The following is a 21164-nucleotide window of genomic DNA, read 5'->3' on the forward strand; positions in this document are numbered from 1 at the left end:
CAAATATATATAAAACATTTCGTCCAAAATCTTAACTTCATCAAATTTGTTCTCCAGCGCATGGTTAATTGTTTAAATAATTTACGATAAAATTAGCAAGTTGCAAGGAATTGTACCTGAGGTTCAACGAATAAAATCTACAAGTAATGGCCCTTAAAAGTATGTACATCACTTCTTGAAGCTCGTATATTTTAATAATTGCAGCAAATCGTTTCCATCAACAATAGGTAATGGCGATATGTTTACCCTCATTGATTTCACAAGAGAGGGGAAAGGCACATTCTCCTGCTTTTCATTAACGCTTTTTTTGTATATTTTTATAACTATATTCACATTTTCGTTTCCCGTGATAACGCTAATTATATTATATGCAACACTTACTTATACATTTACTCGTTACAGGGGTCAGGAGGTAGATGATAAAATAATTAAGTGTTTAAATTTGTGACCAACGTTAAAATTATTAGGAGAGGCTTTCAAGGGGACCATGGCACAAAAATTTGCTTCAGTCGTTGCGGCCACTTGGTTGATTCATTAAGACTGTGCAGTCATGCCTTGGCATTGTTTTCAACAATTTGCGCCTTCAAAAGCTCACAATCAGTACTAAGATTATTTGTGCAAAATGCCTTGGCATGCACCACAAAAAAAAAACTTTGCTGGTTTTTAGCTAAACCAAACTTAAACAAAAACTACTATGGTCAAAGACGAGTAATTCCTGTTTGTAACAGGCCCTTTAAAACAAAATTAAAGACCGCTTTCAAAATTCCAAGGTATTTTTTTCTGAGTAAATTCAAATAAATACGGTATTGTCAAATTGGAAGAATCGATTGGATTTGAAATAAATAATATGTTGATACATATTTACTTTTCACTAGCTGGGAGAGTGGTCTGGAGAGTGGTCTGGCGAGGGTGGTGGCGGCAACGGGTTGAAGTAGGAGCGTTCAGTGCACGGCGACGGCGGACACGACATTTCATCACTGAGGTACTGCGAGCGCGGCGTGGGCGGCGGCGGAAAAGGGTCCGAGTCGTACTCGGAGCCTAGTCTTGAGGCCGCGCCGCACGCGTACGAGTCACTCTCGTCACACACGTCCGTGCTGCACGGCGTCGGCGGGGGCGGCTTGTTGATGGAGCGGTAGTGCCGGTAAGGCCTCCGGCTGCTGGTCCCCGAGTACGCCGAGCAGCAGTGGCTCTCAGCGCACGCCGACCGTGGGTCGGTGACTGGGCTCGGGGGCGGATTCAGCGTCTCCCGAGGATACCCCGCGGCCGGGGGTGTTGAACTTGACCCCGAACTTGAGGCCCCTGTGAGCCGAGAGCGGTCGTAGCCGAGCGCAGACATGCGAACAGTGTCACTGCCCGGCCGCAGACCGGTTGGTTTTCGGCCTGATTTCGACACCAGGCTGTGTTGGGGTGGCAGTTTCTGGCCGCTGATGGGCTTAGGGGCCAGAGGGTCGGCCGCCTCCAGCTCACCAGGACGAGTGGCGGCCGCGTTGTTGTTGGCCGTGGCGCGGTAACGCAGGTAGAAGACGATGCCGGCCACTGCCAATGTGGCCAAAACACCAACCAGGATGCCCAGCAAGTACGTTTTTCCATGGGAAACTGGCATCATCACCTGAAAATAAGAGTTAAAAGTCGGTGAGTTCCAAAATAAAAACAAAAAGTTGGCAAAAGGGTTGAAAAACTTAACTAAAAGCAAAGTAAATTTTATAGCAAAGCTTTTGAGAGATTTTTGTAAGGGGTATATTTTTGGTTTTTGAGATTTTCATGGAGAAATTGCAAAAGAGCGTGTTTATTTTGCTAGTTTTTTTACATTTAACTTTTTTTACGCCGCCTATTCAATTAAATAGAAAGGAAATGTTTGATATTAAGTTAAATCACAAATAAACATGAAACTGAATGGTTTAGGTTGAATTCAGTCGGGTGTGGTACCAACCCTTGACCCAAGGGGGTGGGTTTTGGAAAATATTTGACCGCGCGCAAAATTTGCAAACTTGGTGTTGATTCTTATGTATTTGACTTACATGAACAGAAATTTGGTATTATATTTGGATTTTAAGTAAAATTTAACTAAAAGCTGAATTTATTCCAAATCAAATTTCTCTATTATGATGTAAAATTTACCTCTTGTCTTTGACAATTAACTGGAGACTCATCACTGCCATCACCACAGTTGTTCCACCCGTCGCACACCATTGACGCCGCAATGCAGGTAGGAGAGGAAGCACAACGAAACTGGCCTTTAGGACAACAGTCCACTTCGTCCAGACCGTCTGGGCAGTGTGCCGTTCCATCACACCTCCACAAAAGATCTAAAAATATTCATTAAAATACATTAAAAACTAAAGATCATCTCAAACTGACCTATGCAAGGGCCATTCTTGCACTGGAACTGATCGTGTCTGCACTCGGGACAGTCGTGCTCATCACTGCCGTCAACACAATCCACCTGGCCATCACAAACCCAGTTCTTGGGAATGCAGTCCTTGTCGTGGGTGGCGGTTTCACAGGCAAAGTTCTCCTCTTCGCAAGCAGGGGAGTTACCGCAAGTTCTTCGGTCGTTTAGCAAGGTCAGTCCCGATGGACACAAGCACTGGGGGCCTCCATTGTCCCCAGGGACGCAAATGTGCGAGCAGCCACCACCATTGATGCAAGGGTTGGTGCTCAACTCCTGAAGGAAAAGAAATTAATAAAAATATTTTATGTTAAGGATTCAGGAAAAATTTTACATACCTCTGGGGACGGGGCGTGCACTGCCAGGATGTCTGTAAGCTGCGTTATTCGCGCACTGATTGTTTCTCGCTCCCCGCCTCGGAACTTGTGCACCTTTCGAATTTGGTGCTGGTCCAAGTCGACCCAGTAGACAAAGTTTCCGAGCACAGAGAGACCTGCTGGCTGCTGGAGCCCTGTGACCACAGTCCTTCGCTTGTCACCTTGAAGGTCAGCACATTCAATGTGGTGCTGGTAGGCCCAGAAAATGAGATCAGCCTCAGAGTCGACGGCAAGGCCTGCCAGCTTTTCCAGTCCCGAGGCCACTATCAGGCGCTTCTGACCGTCCAGTCTGGCCCTCAGGATCCTTGGTGTGGAGCCAACATCAGTCCAAAACAGGAGTCTGGGTAATTTAAAAATTATGCACTGCAAAATTTAATTTATAAAAAATATTTACCCTCTTTTGGCGTGGATGGCGATGTGACGGGGTTTCTCGTTTTCAACCCTCACAACTGGGCCCACAGAGGAGCCATTCAGTCTTGTTACATTAATAGAGTTATTAAGGGAACATGTCCAGAACAAAAGGCCTGAGAAAGGCTCAATGGCCAGGTCATAAGGGTGGACGTCTGGTGACCCTGGCACCAAAACACTTCCCGTCGTGCCATTGCTTGAGGCTTGGCGGATGCTCTGGCTTTTGCCGTCCACCCAGTACACAAGCTGCCTGGTGGGATCAAACTCCAAAGCTCTAACATTTCTCAGGGTTGGAATTGGCAGCTGCACCAGAGGGTAGTCCTTTGAATCAGGACTAAGTCTTGAAATGGCATTTCTCTGACTAAAAAGAAGGAAGTTGCGCGGAGCTGTAAATCAAAATTTCCATCAATGTTTTATTTAATCATTTGCATATTTGCGACTTACGAAGGCAGGTGTTGTTCACTAAAATGTAGTGTGTGGGGCATCCACACCTGTGAGCAGTTATTTGTTTTCCAGGAGCTGCACCTGGACTCGGAACCACAAGGCACAAGTTGGTGCAGCCTCCATTGTTGACAGCACACTGGTTCCAACCAGACTGACGAGATGCATGGAATACCAAAATGTCAGTCACAAATTCTAAGCGCTCGTGGATTTTAGTCCTGTTGAGTCCATTGGACTTGTTTGCTCTAACTATGTCTCCTGTGCTCCAGTCTGTCCAATAAATGTAATCCTGAAAATGAAAGCTTGAGAAATTAGCATTCACTTGATATTGAATCATTTACTTGGTATTGAGTCAGTCCATAAGGCTTCTGGATGTCAGAAGCAACAATGGTGCGTCTGTTCATGCCAGAGAGATCAGAACTTTCTATAGCTGGCGTATCCAGGGCCGTCCAGAAGAGACGACTCTGAACAAAGTCGATTGTGAGGCCATTGGCGCGGCCCAGTTTCTCCATTAAAATTTCATTTCTTGTTCCATCCATAGCAGCTCTTTCAATGCGTCCAGTTTTGCCCCAGTCACTCCAATACATAAAACTATAGAAAATTTTCAGTAAAATGATAAATTTGAAATTGATGATTTCAATTCTCACCCTTCTCTGGGATCAAGAGCCAGACTTCTAGGCTCTTCGACTTTCTCCCAGAAGAGAACTTTTCGAGACGAGCCATCAAGTCGACCAACTTCAATTTTTTTGCTACCAGTGTCAGCCCAGTAAATGTTATGAGCTACCCAATCAACTGCCATGCCTATTTAGATATGAAATTGATTTCAGGGGTGGTGACAAAATATTTTCAAAGTACCTTCGGGTGAATCCAGACCAAATTCCACAATTTTCTCAACCTTGGACCCATTCATAAATGCTCTAGTAATAGCCTTAACTTTAACATCAGTCCAGTATATTCTATTGTCAGTTATGTCAAAATCGAGAGCACTAGAAATAATTTTTTTATTAACACAATTCAAATTTCTTGTAAGTTTCAATATTACCTTGCATCTTTGATTCCAGTGATTGGAATAACAGCATCATTGTTGTAGTGTTCAATGCTGATTCGGAAAATATTCTCCTTCCTTGCCAAGAGAAGAAACGCTTCCGGAACAACACAATTCCTTGTGTCTGTACTCAACTCGTAGCTATAGGGACAAGCGCAGACATGGTCTTTTGGTCTGTTCAAACACAAGTGTGAACATCCCCCATTTGACTTGGCACAAGGGTTTGTGCCGGCCCTTTTACTATCTAACTTGACAGCTTTCAAGCCCATCAAGTTTGGCAAGTGATCAACAATTACTGTTCTTTCGTTGCCAGTAACCTTTAATTGAAAAATCAAAATAGATAAATGGCACTAAATCAAGATTATCTTTTTACCTTGTGAGCCTTATCAATAGCTCTTCTTTGCCAGTCAGTCCAGTAGAGATATTCGCCAGACAAAGTGAGACCAAAAACGTGTGGAAGATGGTCTGTGATAAGTGCACGTCTATCAGTTCCATCAAAGTTGGCCATCTGCAATTAAAATATGAAGAACAAATCACAATTATACTAAAAAATTTACCTCGATTCTGTCAGTTTTAGCGTCACACCAGTACACCTTGGCCGAATCCAAGTCAAGAGCGAGACCGTTTGGCCAACCCAATTCGTCATCTATCAAAACGGACCTTTGTGTACCGTCCAACGCGGCACGCTCAATTTTTGGGTGCTTTTCATTCCAGTCTGACCAAAACATGAGTCCATGTTCTGGAGCTAAGGCAATAGCACGCGGCTCAACCAAGTTTTCATTTATCAGCACCTAAATTAAATAAAAAATTGAATATCAAAAATAAATATTACATCCTCTGCATACCTTTCTGTAGGCGCCACTCAATCTTGAAACTTCAATCCTGTCTGTTCCTGTGTCAGTCCAGTACAAATTTCTTGCGATCCAGTCTACTGCAATCCCATCTGGGTGCTCAACTTCTGTACCGACGAGCTCTTGCTGGTTTGAACCATCAAGATTTACCCTAGATATTGTACGAGCCTAGAGAAAGAAATTTAATAAGTGGAAATTATTTATATAAAAGGACAAATAACCTCATCATCAGTCCAGTAAAGCTGTTGGTCCACTGGATCAAAATCAATGGCGATTGCGTGCTTGATTCCCATAAGAGGAAGAACGAACTGGCTGTAGTCTGGAGTGTCCAGAGAAATGTTGGAAATTTCAGTCTTCTGTACTAACAGCAAAAGCTCTTGCGCTCCTAAAAAAAATATTATATTTTTTGATTTTCTAAATTTGATATAATTTACCGTTTGCGCAAGTGAATTTTGTGGTTTGTTTCACTCCAGTTGGACAGGCGCAGGAGAAGCCAGGAGGATTTGGTGACAAGAGACACAAATGGGAACACCCTCCGTTGTTGACTTCGCACGGACTTTTACCAACAGGTTGTCTTTTGGCGTCCATTATGAGTACACCCATGGGAGCAAAGGTGCTTGGCGTACCCTTGACCAGTGTCTTTGGATCTTTGTCAATGGTCATGTCATACATTTGGATGGAGCGCTGGTCCCACTCAATCCAGTACATTTTGCTGTCAAAATACGTGATCGAATAGAGGTAGCTGATTCCTCTGAGGAACAAATAAACATTTTAATTAAAAACAGAATTAAAATTATTAATCAAAGGGCAAACCTGTTGATAATGATGCGTCTATTCTTTCCTTCATAGTCCATAGCTGCAACGAAATTGAGCTTGCCATCGGCCCAGTAAATTGTTTCAGAGTCGTAATCAATAGTCAGTCCGTTGGGCCAGAAAATGTCTTCGCTCACAATAATAGTCCTTGTCGACGGATCTCCATTCATTCCAGCACGCTCGATTTTAGGCACTTCTCCCCAGTCAGTCCAAAACATCAACCTGCCATTCAATTCAAGTGAGTAAATAAAAGAAAATGAATACTCCAGACTTGTTACCCTTTCATTGGAACTAGTGCGATGGCTCTCGGCTGGTCGATGTCTTCCCAGAAAAGCACTTTTCGGTTGAGTCCGTTGAGCGAGACGACTTCGATGCGGTTGGTCTCCCCGTCGGTCCAGTACAGCTTTTCTGTGATCCAGTCACACGCCAGACCGTCCGGGGAGTTCAACCCTGAGGTCACCACCGCAACCTGAAACCAAGCAAGTTAGGAAACGAGCGAGTGTGGTCAAAGGGGCGCTTACCTTGGCATGAGAGCCGTCGGTGCGGTTGGTGGATTGGCAGGCGATCATCTCTTTGCCGTGGTCTGTCCAGCACACCAGGCCGCCGGCGTGGTAAAAGTCCACCGCGCCGCCATCTTCCAAGTCCTTATACACATTTAATTTTTAAAGTTAGTCAAAGCGATATACAATTTATTTAAGAAAAAAAAATCAAAATTTCGCTGTTTTCCATTCAATTCAATTTGTTTATTCTTTCACAAAAGGTAAAAAACAGGTTATTTGGAAATTCACATGTAATGCAAAGTTAAAAGCAGAGAAAAGTATGAAAAATCAAAAGAAATCTTTAAAATAGAGCCAAATAATGGGCATTTATAATCTAGTATTATTTATTTTTTAATAGCAGTTTTAAAAATTCAGATTTTACAAAAAGAAATCCACTTACCTTAATGATAATGCTGATTTTGTGCGATTTGTTTGTGACATTTAGAAGCCTGATATCCTTGGTGGTAGAGAATAGCAGAGAAGTGTGTGCTGAAACAAAACATCAAACCATGTAAAAAAGAGTAAAAAAATATCTTGCAAATAAAAAATAAACATTTATGTAACATTAAGAGATCTTTTTAAAGACTTAGTTTAAAAGTTTAAATTCAACTGAATGCTTGGCAAAACTAATTGGATTTAGGAAAAAAATTTCATCATTTATAATTTATTTTTATTTCGACTCAGGAGATGCGGGATGGGGACTCTTTTCAGGCTTTCAGTGAGAGCGAGAAAACCCAAGCATACAATTTTTAAATCCTCATCATTGCGCGAAAAGCGGGCGAGAGATTCGCAGACGAGATCTTTTTATTTCACTCTCACTGGGCGAGAGACGCTGCGTGCAGGCGGATTTTTTTCAAGGGCCCATTATGTTCACGTGTGCGAGCTGGCGAGAACGAAATTGGCACAGCGGTGGGGCCCGGCAATTCAGACACGTCATATGTACATACACCGTGTACGCAAATCTCGCCAGCATTATTTATTATGCAGCAGCAGCAGCAGTTGGCCGAGGGTGTGAAAAACACACCACTGCTCGCTCTCTCGCTCTTTTGCGAACACACACATTCGAATGTGCAGCAAAGAGTCTCTCAGTCGCTGGCAGCGGAGAAAAGCTCCGAGCACTTCACTTCGCACAAACCGAGAAAATAATAAATCTGCGGCTGCCAACTGCTGCCTTTCTTCACAAAGAAATCCGTCTGCGCCGAATTTGGCCGCGGAGATTCTTATTTGAGGGAAAAAAAGCGGAGAGCGAATTGAATTTGTCAACACCACAAGTAGGGTAAAAATTTAATTTTGTTTGAGAAAAAAATTCATCTGCTAGTCAGATTTTCCGCTGATTTTTTTATAGGTAACTAAAAAGTCTGAAACTAGTTAATTTCAGCATGTTTAGTTAAATTAGCAATAAATTTTTAATTACTTTACAATTTATAATTGTAATTAACATTAAAACTGCTCCCAATCTAGTAATTTGGAACGTTTCAAAATAAAGAAGAGAACATCTATTTGAAATGAATATTTATGAATTAAAATTGGGAGTTTATATTTGCAGTTTGACGTCAAGAGCCATAAATCATGAGATGGCATATCCGATCTTTATGAATTATGCAGTCGGCCGTCATGCATTATGCATGGACTCACTTTTGGCCGGTCGAGTTTGCCAATTACAGAGAAGAGAAATTGGCGCGGTGTGCGAACATGCAGCCGCGAAGAGAGGCATTGATTTATGCTCGGCGCTCAAGAGCACACGTGATGAACCGAGTTCGTCGTCGTCGTCGGGGATAAGTACGTGTAATAAAAATGTGCTGCTGGGCTCATTATATTGTGCGACGCCCTCGAGTGGTGCGAACGAAACTCCGAGAGTGGAGGACGCATGCAAAGGAGAGACCTGAGCCCTTTTCAATTACATCCATGTGCCCTCGTCGAGTCGAAGAGATTTCGTGCTGCCAAATTCAATCCGTGCAATTAATTATGACGAAAATTCATTCAACTTCTTTCAATGGAAATTACCTTGCACGAATTTTTGACGATGATTAATTTAGATTAATTAAATATCCAATTTTCACCAGATGAATGTTTTATTTTCAAAACAATATTTTATTAAAAAAGAATATTTTTTGTTAAAATTTAATTGAAATTATGAAGATGGAAAACATTTCTTTACACTAAATAGTTTTTCCCGTAATTCAAATATTTTTATGCAAAATTTAGAGAAAATTTGACATAAAATAAATTAAACGAAAAATAATTTATGTTAGTGTTCCGGGCGATGGTCATTAACTATGATTACTATTTTATGAAGACGTCCCTCTCTGCTAAACAATGTCGCAGCAATTTCGCAAAGCAAACATACTCATCTCACCAGTGTCTCTTTTTGTTTGTTTGTTTCTTTCCTTCTTTATTATCATTTTTCCTTCACTTCCACTTGCCTGGACATTTTTCCCACTCTGTACACTGCAGTTGGCAGCTGTTGCAAGAGGGTATAAAAAAAAACCACCCCCTCGAGTGGGCACTTCAGGATCATGTGCTACAACGCACAGCAGGGTATATGATGGACCCGAGCAGCCTCCCCGTTTACAGGAGGAAAAGAAACATGATCCGATTTTGGCAATTACGAGGAGCGCGGTAGAAGAACGCCTGTTTTTCTAGATGGGAATAATTTGGGGTTGGTTTTGTGTCAACCAAGAACTTCTTGGTGTCAACCAAAGGAAGCAAAAGACACAGGGAGAGTTAGACAGAAGAGATGCTTTTAGCTTTTTAAGAATCCCTTGAAAATAATTTAATTACTTTACTTTAAGTTAAATTTTGATAGTTTTTTAATTTATTGGAAGGCATTCCAACGTCCGACGGTTTTTGCAAGAAAAAAAAATTTCAAAGGTTTGGAGAAATAAATTTTGAATCTTCTTCCAATAGAAAATGAAATAATCTTTTGCTTTCAGCATCAGAATTTTAGTTGAATTAAATTCATTTAAATTCCGTAATAATTAAATCTAAAATTACATTTAAAAAACGCCACAATTTTGCAGGGATAAAATAGACGTGGGTCAAATTTTTCTTTATATGAAAATTTGAAAAAAAAATCAAAAGCGTCTCAAATGGGACTGCCTTTTCTAGCATCAAATTTTCTCTGTCAAAGGAAAAGAAAAGAGCACGTCTCTTTTTCCGTTCCTCCCACTGCGCCAGTGCCGTCCGCACATATAAATCAGAGAGAGCTGCTGGAAAAGACAGTATGAAATGATGCATTATTTTTTAGCAGTGGTCCTCGCTGTGGGGCATCCACGAAGGATGGCTCAAAGCAGCAATCTCGAAGCAAAGGAGAGAGAGAAAAAATAGTGCCCGGCACATAAAAAAAATGTGAGAGAAGCTACTACAGTCTATACACCTTGTTGGTCGGATCTCAAGGTCTCGCACGGATGCTTTATTTTCCAACAAAAAGGTAGCCATGGCGCAGCGCAGAGGAACACAGGAGGAAGAAAACTAGGGTTTTTGTTGTCAGCTTCGCTCGCTCAGGTTCCATTCAGAATGGGGTGTAAAAGCGGCTATTTTACTGCAGGAGAATAATATTTGCATGGCTATTTGTTCCGCTTAACTCTCACACTTCAAGGAGACATGCGGGCTCAGTTATTTTACAGGAAAATGATTCCGATTTCTAACAGATAGAATGGATCGCGTTAAATTTCAAGTCAATTTGAGAGTTAAATGCCCTTTTTTTTAAATAAATTCTAAGTTACATTTCCAATATATAGAAAGTTGTTAAATTACTTGTCTACGATATTAACTGTTATAAGTTTATAAACCAAACTTAAGAATGACCACCGAGTTAAAATTGATGAAATTAAAACATGAAAGGATAAGTGCAAAGTTTTATTTTTAAATTGATTTTTTTCCACCAAAACTCAGTGCCTATTAGACCCAGACCCAGCCGATCTGGGTTTAACTGCCGCATTTTGCCTAATGGGCAATGTGGGGCAATTAGATCTACCGTGGGCTCAGCCGCTTCGTTATGGTCTCTGCCCTGCAGAAAATCGGACGTCGTGGTCGAGTTTCAGGACAAGTTTTAAAAAAAATTCAAAACTATAACTCTACATCAACTCAATGTAGAAATATATTTCTACATCAGCTATAAATTTTCTAAAATATAGGTCTACATCAAATCGATGTAAAACTGGTCGCAACAAAAACTAGAAGATTTTCTGCATTATGCAGAAAAAATTAAGTTGCAAGACCAGCGGCAGAACATATTTTGCTGAAAACACTATTTTGTGCAACCGAAATGGAGTGAATTTAATATTTATCAATATTTATTCCAGAAAATATTGATTTAATTCAATTCAATTAGTTAAATTTTGAAGCAGTAATTTACTGTGATTGAAGCTAGATAAATTTTTCGGCGTTACATTTCATAAATATACAAGATTCATTTTTTTATGGTTTTAAAATCAAATTTTTTTTTTCAATTTTTATACTTTCTTTACAATATAATAATTAATAACAATTAATTTAATTATATCTGTGAGAATAAGAGATGAGGTGGGTTGCTATTATAAATTAAAACCTTAACAAAATCTCGGTCCTGACGGCAAAAAAGCGCGTGTTTCCTCTACTTCATTTTTTCCGCGGTCTGACAGGCCGTTTACAATTTCATCGGAATCAGAAGGAGTCGCGCGCGGGGCATTTTATTAGTCGTAGATTAACAAACGAGCAGCCTGGAGAGAAGAGAGAGAGATGCGTACCTCGGGGCGACTCGCAACTCACACAAAAAAGGTAAGAAAAGCACACACAACACGCGATATTATTTTGTGTGTTGCCCAAGTTGATAACGAGCAGAGGTATAGGCGGTGCAAAAAATAATCATCCCGGCCTGCACAGGAAAAATACTTAAGCGTTTCTAACTTGCCGCTGTTCTTTTTCACAGCAGAAAGAGAATTATTATTATTTTCATGCTAACTATGCAGCCGATTGGGTGGTCTGGAGATGCTCATTGGCATGGCGGCAGCACCGCAAACACAATAAATCTAAATTAAAAAGCAGGAACGAGCTCGCCATTTTTTATATATATGCAAAGGGATGACTTTTCTTTTTTCAAAATGAGTATAAATGAAAAGAAGACGTAACTAGCGTGCGTGTTGGGAATTTCATGGCTTTATCATTTCGAATTGCGCCATTACAAGATTGTGGAATGGAGCTAAGTGACCAATAAAAGTGGAAAACAGCGCTCGGCTTTTTCCTCTCGCCGATTACCCAGCCGCGTCCAGATAGGGCTGCCGAGTGTTCAATTAAAAGTTAACTGCTTGTGTTCTCCAAATAAGAAAGATCGTTTTGATTTGTTAATGGGTTGTTTTACAAGAACCAAATTAGTATATTAATAAGATATGAGGAAATTGAGGAAATAAAGGAAATTTTTGTTAAAATGGCAAGATTTGCAAAGTATACGTTAATACATTTTAAATTTAATATAATCACCAGAAATTGCATTGACCATAGTATTACTCGTACCCAATTGTTAAGGCATTTAAAATAAATTATTATAAATAAAATTAAACTTCAATCCTTACTGAATTATGCTTTAAATATTTTATTCTTCAGAATGGTTGAATTCAGTGACAATAAAAGGAATCTACAAACCGTCAGGAAAACATGAAATTGAAATTCCTTATAAAACAAGCTCAAAAAATTTTAGTTGAAAAAGAGAATATTAAATTAATCCGTTGCATGTAATAAGTCAAAGGAAAAAATATATGTAATAATGATAAATACACCAACGTAATAATCTATTCTGATTTTGCATTTATCTGAGTAATTAAATTTATTAAAATGCATTGTCAATAAGAATACAAAATTTAATAACAAAGTAAAAATAAAAATGTAAAAAATTTAATAATTGTAATTAATATAATATTAAAAAAAAATTGAGTTACAATCTAAAGCTTGACCTTCAGGGAGAAAAAAATCTTTAAATCTCAGAAGGTATGTCTCCGCTATCAGATTTTCCAAATTTCAACCCTGACAAAGCGGCTTTGAGAGATAAAAATCGCGTCCGTTAAAATGTCCAGGCCTCATAAGTGGAGAAGGAATCAAAACAAGGTGCAAAAAGCAGTTTGGAAGATGCGGCGGGCACGGTCGAACGGCGCTCTGAAGGGCTTAACGAGGTGCCGAGAGCCTTGAACTGCACATGCGATCTTGCAGGCGGTGCAATTTTGCTCACACTACCTGAACCATCTCCTTTGCTCCAAGTGTATAACAATATTACTCTTTATGGACGACGTACTGCTGCGCTCGCAATAAATCGATAGGGGAAAAAATTGGCGCGGTCTATGAAATTGCGTCTCTTTGATGTTCGCCGCCGCCGCCGAAAAGGTCTCTCTTGGAGAAAAGCAAGCGAGCTCCCAAAGTCAGCGCGCCACTCGCCTCTGCGCCGAAAGCTGCAGCATGCCTGTTTACCATAGAGGCTTTTTCATTTGATCTCGGCGCTTGTTTGAAGTTTGTTTGTTAATTTTCTCATTTGGTGTGTGGCTGCTTCTTTTTCTAGACGAATATTTGTTCGCTTTGCTCCTTTGCTCTGCAACGAGCGACAACCGACAACCGGCCCTTAAACAAATTTTTGCACGCTTAAAATAACACCGACCGCGCAGATTCAACAGGAGCTGTGCACTAATTGGGCTCAACGCGTAACATAATTGCATGGAAAAAAGAAATAATCAAAATTAATTTTATAACAAAAGAAACTTGCGGCGGATTATAAATTGACTGTTTATTTTGTATATGTTCTGTCTTTGTATTTTTTTTTTATGTAATTTCTCTCTCTTGTAATCAATGTAATTTATAATATTAAATGTATGGATGATGTATTTGGGCAGAGAATGCCCGGTGGTACATTAATAAACATAATTTGAAACTAAATTGGTACCTAATCTCGAAGTGGATTTTTTTAAATAGTTTGAAAAATTGAGATCAGTGAAATGCATTAAACTATTTTCTCTAAAAAAAAGTTTGTATTATTGATCAAAATATTAATAAATGTCTCATTTGCTTAAAAAAACATTAAACACTTGACTTCAATTTCAAAATGCCTTGGTGGTTCATTATATTTTGCTAGAATTTTTATTGCATTGCTAAAAAACACCAAGAGCATCAAATTGTTATTTGATAAATTAAATAATTAATCTTTTATAAAATTGCCTTTAAATAAATTCTGCGGTTCCCACTCGCAAACCCCAAAGTTCAGTTGCAAGAAGAATTGGAAATTAAAAAAATAATAAGAAATATGAAATATCTAATCGATTTTGCAAATAAAAATTAAGACCACTTAACTAATCTTCTTCCGTAAATGATTTAACACGCAGAAAACACGCCACAAGATTATAATTTCTTTTGTGTACATTATAATTAATATCAAAGTTTTTAAAACACGTTTTTGCAAGTAAAAATTTTTCATTCTATCGAATTTGTGGTGGAATCCATAATTACGTTTTTGCTCATTGATATTTAATTTTTTAACACTTGTTCTTCTCAGTAAAGTAAGAAAATGAGCAAAATAATTTGATTTCATGTTATATTTTAATGATGTCTTGTGATCTTTTTCAAAACTGCTGAGAAGAGACGAAATGTGAGCAGCTTTATAGAAATGCGGAATAGACAAAAATCCGCTTCATATCCCAAGATGAACAAAGGCAGAAAATTCCTCCCGAAAGCAGCGAATGTCATTCATTTCAGAGCAGCCCTTTGGGGAGAGAGAAAGATTTCTGCAAAAAGGCCCTTGTGCACGCGCTCGGAATTTTGATTCAACCGAATTCGCGTACGCCAGCCAGGGAATGATATAAAAAAGGAAGGTGCAGGATTGGAAATCATTATTCAGCGTCGTTGTAGGAAAGGTGGGGGGAGACGTTCAAAGGAGCCGCCGCCGACTATTTCTCTCTCTTTGGTCCTTTGAAGCGGCCAGCGCAGCATCCCTGAATAATTCTCGCCGTGTATGAGGCTCGTTAGTGATTGAAGACACTGCGGGCAAGCCCGTCATTTAAATACCAAATGAAACGGCGCCTCCAATATTATTATGTGCTGAGCCGAGCTGCTGCTGGAACGGCAAAAAAGGCGAGCGAGCAGCAAAATAGCAAATTGTCCCTCTTATCTTTGGCACTTCTGAACTGCGTTTTACTCTTTGATTATGGAGCAAAAGAATTGCAACATTCTTCAAGAACTTTTGAACCAAGATTATTTCCCAAAAAAGGAGAAATTAAAGAAAAAAGCAAGTAGAAATTATTAACTTTTTATGAATATTTTTTTCAAATTACTTTAAATCAACTAAACTAAGTTTTGCTTCTTTTGTATTAAATAATTTCTACCAGTCTTCCATAAACAAAATGAATAAAATAAATTTGAACTGTTTTACAAAGCTTCAAATGTTTACTTCTGCAGCTTCAGCATCTCTCTGATGCTACAGACAGTGGAAATTCTGCGTCCAATTGGACTCTTCCTCTGCTGAAGGGCTCATATTGGGTTTATTTTCTAAAGGCAGGGTGTAATAATTCAAGCCCAGAGGCTCGACTGCCGGCTACGAGGCGACGTCAGTGATTCTCCAGCTCAAATAAAGCTGTGCGTCTCTGGCACGCTTTGTTTGCTCAAGGAAGAAGCTGCGACGGGCGCGCGCGAGCGGTGCTAAATGCAGAGCATGAGTGTCACACTCTCTGCCATTGAGAGTTCGGAAGCGAAATAAGTTGCATTTCGACAGCAGGCCGCGTCTATTTTGGAGAAATGTTATAATAAGAGGGAAAAGGGTTGAGCAGCGAATTTTCAGGTTTTTAAATGAAGAGAAAATGGAAATTTCAAAATCAACTGAGTCAGATTAATAATTATTATTATTGATTTGTCAAAATTCACACAAAAGTTTGCCATGAAAGTGAAAAAAAGGGAGGGAATTGAATTGTAAAACAAAAAGGCATCACCGCCACTACATCAAAGATTTTGCTGAAACTTGTAAGATCAAAATTGATTTTACTTTTTAATAAAACACATTTTTTTCTTCCAGGTCCGCGAGATTGCGAAACAAAGCAAATTTGTCTCAAATTATTTTTATCGAAATCAACAAAAAAAGGCATTATTGGGTTGCTGAGATTTAATTTAGATTTTTTTTTAATTATTTCTTAAATTTCATTTCGCCTTATTTGTAAATATTTTAGTTTTATTTCATTCAATATAACCCCCCTGAAAAATTTCACATCCATTTATTTATTGTGACTAAAGACCAAAATTACTCAACTCCAAAAACGTAAAGGATGGTGAGCATGTAAAGAAGATTTAAATCATGTATTTTTGAAAAATTAAATCTATGAATTTTTCGCTCAAAATAATTATTATAATTGTCTCTCCCTTTGACTTTTAATTAGCAACAGCCTGGCAACAGCTCTATTCTCTATTCGGCTTCCATTAAAATAAAGATCAACTTGAATGTTCTTTAGTTTTAATGATATATGATTTAAATTTTTTCTGTTCTAATTCGCGTAAGGAATGATTAATTAAATCCCTGAAGTGTTACAATAAACGTTTTTTTCTTTAAAAATTCGTTAATAAATTTGCCCTTGAAATTTGAAACCTGATTCTCGCCAAATTTATGTCTGACTCGTCGACTTTGCTAATCCCGCGTCCATTTCATGTTTATTATTCCTATTTGCGGTATGATGCATGTACTTTGGAGGGCCGAAAATAAACGGCGCGGCGAAATTGCCTTTGCGATTGTATCGCTTTGCACGAAGCAAGAGTCGAAAGTGAAAATGATTTATTATTTATCAGCGCCTTCACAGCCCTGCCGTCCGTGCGTCCGGCCGGCGCGAATTTTATTAGGCCCGCAGCATCTTTTAAAGAGGATAATGCGAATGGTTATTGTACTGAGAGGAGGCGTCGGTCTGTCCGTCCGTCTCGACCCCTTCGTTAATCCGCCGCGGCCACAAAAAAGCAGCGCAGCGTTAGAAAGAAGATCTGTCTGTCTGCTTGGACAGGTTGGTTTTTGCAGGTGCGCGAGGAGAAAAAAAACAACGCATTATTATTGATGAGCCATCAGCCCAGCGCTGAAATAACAACAATAATATGGGGCCGAATTCATATTTAATGGCGATGGTGGAAAATGTGGTGTGTAAATTGTAATTGACTCGGGCCTCTTTATCTTTTAATGGCTCCTTCATCTTCATTACTTTACTCCGAGCTGTCAAAATTGCGCGACTTTGCCTTTGCATGTCACCAGAAAAGCCAAAGCATGAATGGAATTGAGCTTTTTATAAACTTCAACTTATGAAAATAGTATACACTTTTGGCAAACAATTTGCAAAAAAATATAATTATAGAAAAAAATCAAACTTGACGGCCTTTGCAGCTAATATTGTTTTTATATTTTTCTTTTTTTTTTTGTTAATGACAGAACGGAAATAATTAATTTTGCCACTTTTTCATTCAATATTAGTTTGAACCTTTGCGAAAAATTCAGATTAAATTACATCAAAATATTGCAATCTTGCTATTTTGACACAAAAATATGTGAATATTGTTTAGAGTTTAAATATTTTTCCTTTTTAGAAATTGGCAATTTAAAAATAATTTGATTTAGAGGTAAAATACTAAGCTGATTTTCAGGAACTTTGAAATCAAATATAAAAAAATTCTCATAAAGTACTGTAATTTGGGCAAGAAGTTGATTAGATTAAAGCGGATTAAAGATAATAAAACCTAAAAATGGAACATTTTAGTTTCATGTTTTTGACATTTCGATTGCTTTTGAAAAAAAATCATTCAACTCTCAAGTGAAGCTACTGATTTTATTTTTTAATCGAATCGGGCGAGTGCGAGTCAACAATAAAATGACGGTTTACCAGAAAATGGTTGTAGGAGACAAGTTACCGCAGACACACCTTACAAACGAGGAGGACAGAAGCTACAAGCCCCTCCTTTTTTTGTAAAATTCATTTAGACACAAGTTACAAGCGCGAAACTTTGAATAAGCAAAGCAAAATTGATCAGTTTTATGATAAATTTTGAATTTAATGAAGTTTAAAAGCAATTTTAATAACTTCTTGCTGATTTTATTTAAAAATTCACTTTTCAATAATTATTTGAGTTGTTTACTTCATTCATTTTCAATCCTAATAATCTCATAATTTTATAGTTGTCTTTAATATTTTCATTTGAAACAATAATCTGTTTTGAATTAACATCCATCTGTAATTATATATTAAATTTTCCTTATGAAGCCGCTAGAGAGTAAATTTTACGCAGTACTACTATTTAAAAATTTAGAGCTCGCTGCAGTGGATGCTGGAGTCTTTTTGATCTCGGAAATTTAAGCAAAATCCTTGCTAGTGATGGTGCCGTTTTGTCCAAGAATTAAGTTTTTTTTTCAGATAAATTGTTTTTAACAATTGAATGTAAACAATGTGATGCTGTAACAATTAAACATTAAAATTAATAAAATCTCCTGCTAACAATAAGAAGCGTAAAAATTGAACAAGAGACAAAGAAATTAAACTAACTGATGGCAAAATTGGTAATTTTTAATTTTAGCTAAGTGAAAAGTGTAAATTCTGTCTTAGGTCCTAGCTGATCAATTGTTGGCATTAACACGGTAATTTCTGTAATTCTTTTTAAATTAATGCGTTGAGCTTCATGTTGGCAAAGTTTTAGTTTGATTTAGAAAATAAATCATTTTTTTAAAATAAAAAGTTTCCCAAGTTTGAGGCTTTCATTGAGTTACTAATACATGAATTACAACTATTTTTTTGCTAATATACTCTCAGTATTGCTTAGGATTGACTTATACAGATTTAAAATTTCCGCGTGTAACTTGTGTCCCAATATATGCTGAGAAAAATGTGTCACGTGACGTGTATCACGTGATCTGTATAGCACCGGCTTGTAGCTTGTGTCGCTTTGTCAGGTAAGTTGTGTCTGCGGTAACTTGTTGCCGCATCCCCCAGAAAATATAGCTCAAGCACGAAAATATTGATTGATCTATTTGAAAAACTATTTTATAGCAATTTACAAATAAAGGAGTGAATCAATTCACAATAATTCAATTGAAAATTGTAGATTGCACAAAAAGCCGACTTTGGCAATCGAAATCATGTTTTGTTGTTGGCGTCAGAGAGGAGCCCACGTTAAGATTTTTGTTCTTCGGCTCGCTAGCCAGCCCATCCGTCTCTGGGCAATAACAAGGAGAAGAAGAAGATGCTATCAGCAGCAGCACCGGCCATGTATTTCCAACAAAAGAGGCGTGTCGTATTCTTGGCAACGCTGATGATGCTCAAGAAAAATAATAATAAGCAGCAGCAGCACCATAATCACTATTGGGGGAAAATATATGTACCTGACTGACACGCTCAGGGAAAAAAATAATAAAAACTTTTGCTTCTCTCCCACTCGGCGAGAGTGATCTGGTCACCTGACAGAAATAAATAAATAATTTTGCCCCCCGTCAGGGTCAGGGAGGATTTCCAGCGACAGGTGAGCCAAAATCTGGCTCTCATTATCAACTTTATATATACGCGCAGCTTGTTAGTCCGCCTCGCTGCCTTGTTTATAATTCCTCTGCGGCCTCCTTGCTTGAATTACGCCAATTATCGCGAACAGCGTCCAAATCGTGTTTAGCAGCAAGAATAATTTATTTTTTGTTCAGAATTAGAAAAAAAATATATATATATATATAAATGGGCTGCAACGTTACAAGAATGTTTGAATAACTTTGAATTAAAATTGGGGAAAATGATAATGTATAAAATTGATATTTTATCAATTTATTATACTCCTAAGATGACCTGATGAGAGCAGTAATTTTTACATAAAATATTTTGATTGAAAAAGAAAAATGTTAAATTTCAATATAGTTTTCCGCTTAAATTTGGATTAAAAAATTATCGTGTAGTATAAAAAAATAAAAATTAAAGAAATTTAGGTTACGAACAAACTCTGTTACCAAAAATAAATTAAATCTAAAAATTAACTGTCATGTATGAATTTGGTAACTTTCGCAATTAATTAAAAAAAAATGCTAGACCCTGAATAATCTAATATAGATGACTTATTTAAATGCATAAATTACACTTCAAAATAATAATACATTGAATATTATTATTGTCATTGAAAACTATTTTACCGTAGAGAAAAAAAAATTCTACAAAAACTCCTTCTACTTCAATAATTTAATCAGTGAATTAATAAACAGTGTTAGTATTTTTTTTTATCACACTGCACGATAATCACTCTTTAATCTCCTATTCAGTTTACTGATTTTTTTTTTTTTTAAGTCCAAGCAAGACAAAGTTTACTTGCTTCAATCTTCAATCACAAATTTAATTAAAAAATCCCTTATTACAGATTATAAAAATGCAGACGGTGCAGAAGAAGATAAAATCAAAAATTGATAGTGATAATTGAAAGGGATTTAATTAAATTACACATCGTTCAATTCTGATGGAATCGATTAATTAACAGCAATTTTTATTAATAATTTTGCAAATTAATTAGTTGGCAAAAAGTCAAGAGTGCCAATTTGAGTGTTCACTTTTCCTCCTGGTTGATTGTCAATCAGACACGAGCTCAGGATTTTTCACACATAATTACCCAAATTCATCGGTACTTTGATTAATTCTCAAATGATTAATCACGGCATTATCGAATAATTAATTGAATGAGTAAATCTGGCGCAAAATCAGTTGCGGCGACTCGCCGGCGTGACAGTCTTGAGTGCCGAATTGCCGAAAACGACGACTTGAGGCATCGACGGACGAGGCCTCCGACCGGTGCCCGAGCCCAAACGCAGCCTCGGACAAGCCGGAAGAGGGTGAGAAAAGAAAATAAACCTTGAGAGACTCACCTCGGATCGACGCGAAAAAACAGCATAAGATGGCCAGCCGAAGCGCCATTAACATCCTAGTGGCGTGCAGGGTCGAGCGGACGCATAACTCGCCGATTGCGGTGCATTTAGCCGACGGTCTGAGTCAAAATCGGCCGATCTTGGCAATGTTTTCGTTTTGCCGATCACAGTGCGCCGAGCGCCATTGCTTCAAAAACTAACACACACCAACACCACTCGCTGGCGCACTCGAATTCTTTCCCCCTCCACTTGTTTTATTCACAATCGCCGGCCCCCACCACCTCGTTATGAGAAGACTGGATGTAGCGGAGGAGCAGCCGAATGCATGCACCGTCGCGCTATCTTACAAGAGGAACATCAGCATCACCTTTTTTCACACCTACGCAAAACGGCTCCAATCAGAAACGCATAGTTTACGAAACAAAACAATTAATGGATGGGTACCAATTTTTGTTTAC

General features: G+C 38.3%; 1 protein-coding gene across 1 annotated transcript; it reads right to left on the bottom strand.

The window, feature by feature from the left end:
• Positions 1–189: 189 nt before the first annotated feature.
• Positions 190–20923, bottom strand: LOC132198757 (low-density lipoprotein receptor-related protein 6). The gene is made up of 20 exons (XM_059622970.1): positions 20707–20923; positions 7264–7352; positions 6846–6968; positions 6603–6793; positions 6325–6546; positions 5946–6262; positions 5733–5896; positions 5506–5679; positions 5218–5451; positions 5034–5168; positions 4658–4977; positions 4471–4601; positions 4263–4416; positions 3957–4206; positions 3619–3904; positions 3161–3560; positions 2728–3106; positions 2359–2665; positions 2119–2306; positions 190–1609 (listed from the first exon to the last, which is right to left on the bottom strand). The coding sequence occupies exons 1-20, from the start codon at positions 20759–20761 to the stop codon at positions 872–874; spliced, it is 4857 nt and encodes a 1618-aa protein (XP_059478953.1). The 5' UTR covers positions 20762–20923; the 3' UTR covers positions 190–871.
• Between the last annotated feature and the right edge of the window lie 241 nt (positions 20924–21164).

This window comes from Neocloeon triangulifer, unplaced genomic scaffold, assembly GCF_031216515.1.
Source record: "Neocloeon triangulifer isolate White Clay Creek 2 clone unplaced genomic scaffold, ASM3121651v1 ptg000013l, whole genome shotgun sequence".
NCBI lineage: Eukaryota > Metazoa > Arthropoda > Insecta > Ephemeroptera > Baetidae > Neocloeon > Neocloeon triangulifer.